At 32.7% G+C, this 4,162-nt stretch overlaps 1 protein-coding gene across 2 annotated transcripts; it reads left to right on the forward strand.

The window, feature by feature from the left end:
* The first annotated feature begins 2,167 nt into the window (after positions 1-2,167).
* On the forward strand, positions 2,168-3,938 carry LOC129312043 (protein NONRESPONDING TO OXYLIPINS 2, mitochondrial-like). 2 transcript variants are annotated; one of them, XR_008593437.1, is made up of 4 exons: positions 2,168-2,439; positions 2,519-2,637; positions 3,589-3,674; positions 3,792-3,938. XR_008593437.1 is itself a non-coding variant. In XM_054954599.1 (3 exons), the coding sequence occupies exons 1-3, from the start codon at positions 2,279-2,281 to the stop codon at positions 3,594-3,596; spliced, it is 288 nt and encodes a 95-aa protein (XP_054810574.1). In that variant the 5' UTR covers positions 2,168-2,278; the 3' UTR covers positions 3,597-3,938. The 2 variants fall into 2 exon arrangements, 1 of the variants encoding a protein (XP_054810574.1); XM_054954599.1 differs by having other exon boundaries at positions 3,589-3,938.
* Positions 3,939-4,162: the final 224 nt, after the last annotated feature.

The following is a 4,162-nucleotide window of genomic DNA, read 5'->3' on the forward strand; positions in this document are numbered from 1 at the left end:
AACCCTCAGTTAAGCTAAAGGTCAATTGCGTGAGGTGTGACTTTATTATTATTATTATTATTATATTTTGATTGCTTATAAGTTGCATTTTAATTTAATTGTAGGGTCGGGAATTAAACGTGAGTATTATTTTTTTTTTTCAGCGAAGATTTGAATTTTGGTTTCTCATGTTGTAAAAGTCTTTTTCTTTTTGGGTTTTTTGTTTTTTGTTTTCCTTTTTTGGTTAGACCCGTTGGTGTGGGGTGTTTGATTTTGACTTTGAACTGGCCGGTCTGATGTGCTCAGGACAAATTGCTACGGATGTTCAGCTAGAGGATACGAGTTTCGATTACTAGTCCCGATCCAACAGAAGGGGGGTTTCTTTCTCAGATTTTAATGAGAAGCAAGCCATTATTTTCGTTAAACGTAGGAAAATTTTAGTGATCCTTTGTGTTGGTTAGTCAACAGTGATTAAAAATATTAATAACTAATTGTACATGATAGATCAAAGAAATTTTTTTTTTCTTGATAAAATATATTAGAGAATTTTAACAAGAAACAGAAGTAAGAAAGTAATCATACTCCCACTAAATTATTTTGTTGATTTTCTTAATCCTTATACTTGTCATTTTAAGTACAGCCTTATCAAATACACGCATGCATATAACAAAAAAAAAAGTTATATAGTTTATAAAGTATTGATATATTTCGATTGGATTATGATATAAATTATTGTTAATTAATTTATATTTTTCATAGAAATATTAGTTAAATTCTTGAACTTTTTTTTAAAAACTTTTCACATCTTTATAACTGTGCCATTGAGTGTAATAAATATGATATTAATTTATTCAAAACATCTTTATTAATTATTACTCAATAAAGTAAGTATATAATTGACAAAATACACACACACACACACACACACACCCAATGTCTTATAGGCTGCATAAAAGACAAGACAGCATTGAACTTTATCCTAATGCGGAATTCGGTCTCTTTCATGAAAAAAATTAGGTTAGGCAATCCGTAGTCTAGTCTTGTCCAGTGATAACTCGAAGATTAACAAGATTAGACTTGGTTCATAAGACTAAGAGATTGTTCCTGTCAGTTCAGTATTCACTTAGCTTTTTTTTTTTTCCCTTTTTATTCCATGAGAGGCAATAATCCATTTCAACATAATAAACTCAATTAAAATAGTAAAACCACTTACAATAATAATAAATTCATAATAATTTCTAACAATAAGAAAAAAAATATTTCTGTTATAGTCCAAATGATTTAAATTTATAATTTTAACAAAAACAACACTCAATAAAATTCAACATTACATTACAACAACAATTTAGAAACAAACTCAACAAATCTTCATACAATCATCTCTTTAGCATTAATAACACTTCAAACATTTGTCAAAAATAAATTAATTATAATTATAATAAAAAAATAATAGGACTGGATTAGACCAAGTGGTTCGGATGCCTAATCTCTTGTCTAGTCCAATCTGAAGAAATAGTCCAGTCTTTTCAATCTTTTTGGTTCTAAAGGACCATTGTCTATATGGACCGAATAAAACAGATATCATCTTGAGTTGGACTGGACTAAATAGGACTGAAAGATTTTTGCACAACCCTAGCCCTATCTATATATATTATTTTGGATTAAGTAAAACTTCTAAAAAAAAATATTTATACTGTGGTCCGAAGGAAATATGCATTATCTCAAATTTCATGCAAAACATGTGACTAAGTTTTATTTTTAATGATTTGGGATCAGGAATTTTTTAAAAAAAAAATTATCAAACCCAATAATATTGATAAGAATGCTGGGAAAAAAATATTGATAATTGAGGGTACTTTGTAATTGTTTAAATTAGTTAAAGGAGCTAAAATTATCTTATTATGGGACCTTTAGTTTGAATTTTAAAATATAAAATTATATTAAATAAATACATCAAAGATAGTTTTGAAATAGATCCCATAACGAAAATTTGAATTAATTTAAACGAGAGATAGTAATATTTCAGATTTCTCAAGACATCAGGAAATGAAATAAAAAAAATAATATTGATAAGGAAATTATCAAATACCTTTGGATTTTTCCAAATACTAATTATAAAAATTTTATTTTAAACAAATTATAAGCTTTAATCCTCATTAATCATTATCACTAATGGGCCAATGTTGCATACGGCAAGTAGGGTTTAGCCGTTCAGCTTCTTGACCAGAAAACCCTGTTTCGCTGTTCTGAAGTCTGATAGCTCTCAGTTGCACGTTGCCGAGTTGAGCAAAGCATAGCAATGGCTTTGCGTGGCGGATCTCTTTCAAGGTCTCTAATCGCCGCCGCCAGAACCTTCTCAAATCATTCGTCTCCGCCGTCTATCTCTCGACTTCGCCGCCCTCCATGTCCGCTTCGATCATACCTTCTCGACTCTCGCCGCCCCCTCATTGCAGTTCCTAGGTACCTTATCTTCTATTTATAAGAAGTCAAAGCCTTGCTCTTCTTTCTTTCTTTAATTTAGCTCTTTTCGTTTTTCAAGGACTTTGGGGCTGTTGGGCTGCGCGCAGTCGCTCTTGCCTCTGCACAGTGCTATTGCTGACGCTCATCTTACTTCCCATATCTCTATCAAATCTCGTGCTTGTTGCGAGTTGTCTCAGGGTAGTTGTTTCTTCCTACTTCCGTTTTGTTGCCATTTGACTAAGTAGATCACTCAACGAATGATATAACTAATGGTGCCATGATTCGTATTGCCTCTTTTTAATTAAAAGATAAAGTCGCGAAATTCGACTCTAAATTTTATCATCATATGCCATCGTTCTTCTCTGCTGCGAGTTCCGAGGCTCCCATACTGTCTTTATCCATTTGCAATTTTATGGGTACCAGTTTGTGATAGTTTGGGTTATCGTCGTGCTTGGTGTCTGCATTGAACTTTCGAAAGCCAAGTAGTTAGAGGCATCCAAACTTTATTAGATCTCGTTGGGAATTTCTTGCAAGTTTTCTGATAAAAACATAACAAGTGGCGACGAAGTTTTTTGAAGGAATTACTTAAAAAAAAATTGAAGAAATTACTTATGTGATATTAAGTTCTAAACGATATTGAATTGTCATTTTTTTTTAATTGAATAACAATCGTACCATGCTGCATAAGAGGTGTGACTCAGTCTTCCCCTTGCCCTGACGAGCAAACAAGATACTTACTGAAGTCTTTCTCCGTTGTTTTTAGTGTTTTCAAAAAAATACTATCGTTGATTTTTTTTTCCAGATTATTTTATGTTACTCTGATTAACAAAACTAGTTTCCAAAACTCACCTCTATGATTTGGCCGGAATTTCTCTCGTAGTGCATTGGTTGTTTAATTTGCATAACGTTAGCCCCAATGACAAGTTCAATTCTCCACAACCTATCCTACTGAAGTTCGCTATTTATTATGTCAGTATGTTCCTCTTTATGTAGTTTATTTGATTTAGGAGACACTGTTGAAATGTTCTTCATTTAGGCCTCCTAACTTTAGTCGAATTTTCCTTGCGGGCATATTTATTGTATCCGATGAGTCTTGTGATTAATTTGCAAATTCTCTAGTTAACTGACGTTTGCATTTGTGTGTAACAGGTACTTGAACAGATTTTACAATTGTATAGAGTTGCATACATTTTTACAGCTGGGGAAAAAAAATTACGGCTGATTCCATGAAACGGGTAGCTTGTCGGTTCTTTCTAATCATTTGGTTCATTGCTCTTTCTTCTTCCTGATATAATTGGAGGTTTTAGGCACAGTGCATTTAAGAAATATTGAGTATATGTATTCTTCTGCAGAAAAATCTGTCAAATCTGGTTGAAGGGCATAGACTTGTTTCTCTTTGTATGAAAAATTATGCCCAAAAAAACAAAATTGGAAGCATAGATACTTGTACGTCAAGAATAAGATGCTTGTCATGAATCTAAATTAGTGGCTGACTCACCTGCACTCGCTCTCTCTCTCTACCAGTACCAGTCATGAGTATTCGTGGCTTCTTCAAATTTATCTAAACTTAACCATGGACCTCTGTCAATATAATGATGATGACCTCCTATTCATGATTACGAAAGGGCTCAACCATATTAAAGCATCCGCAAGCCACTGAAACTTGAGGAAAGAACTAACCAGTTGCCACTGAGTTTTGCCATTATACAAACTCATCTCAAGA

This window comes from Prosopis cineraria, unplaced genomic scaffold, assembly GCF_029017545.1.
Source record: "Prosopis cineraria cultivar Desert tree isolate PC_DT_omini unplaced genomic scaffold, ASM2901754v1 PC5, whole genome shotgun sequence".
Classification (NCBI taxonomy): domain Eukaryota; kingdom Viridiplantae; phylum Streptophyta; class Magnoliopsida; order Fabales; family Fabaceae; genus Prosopis; species Prosopis cineraria.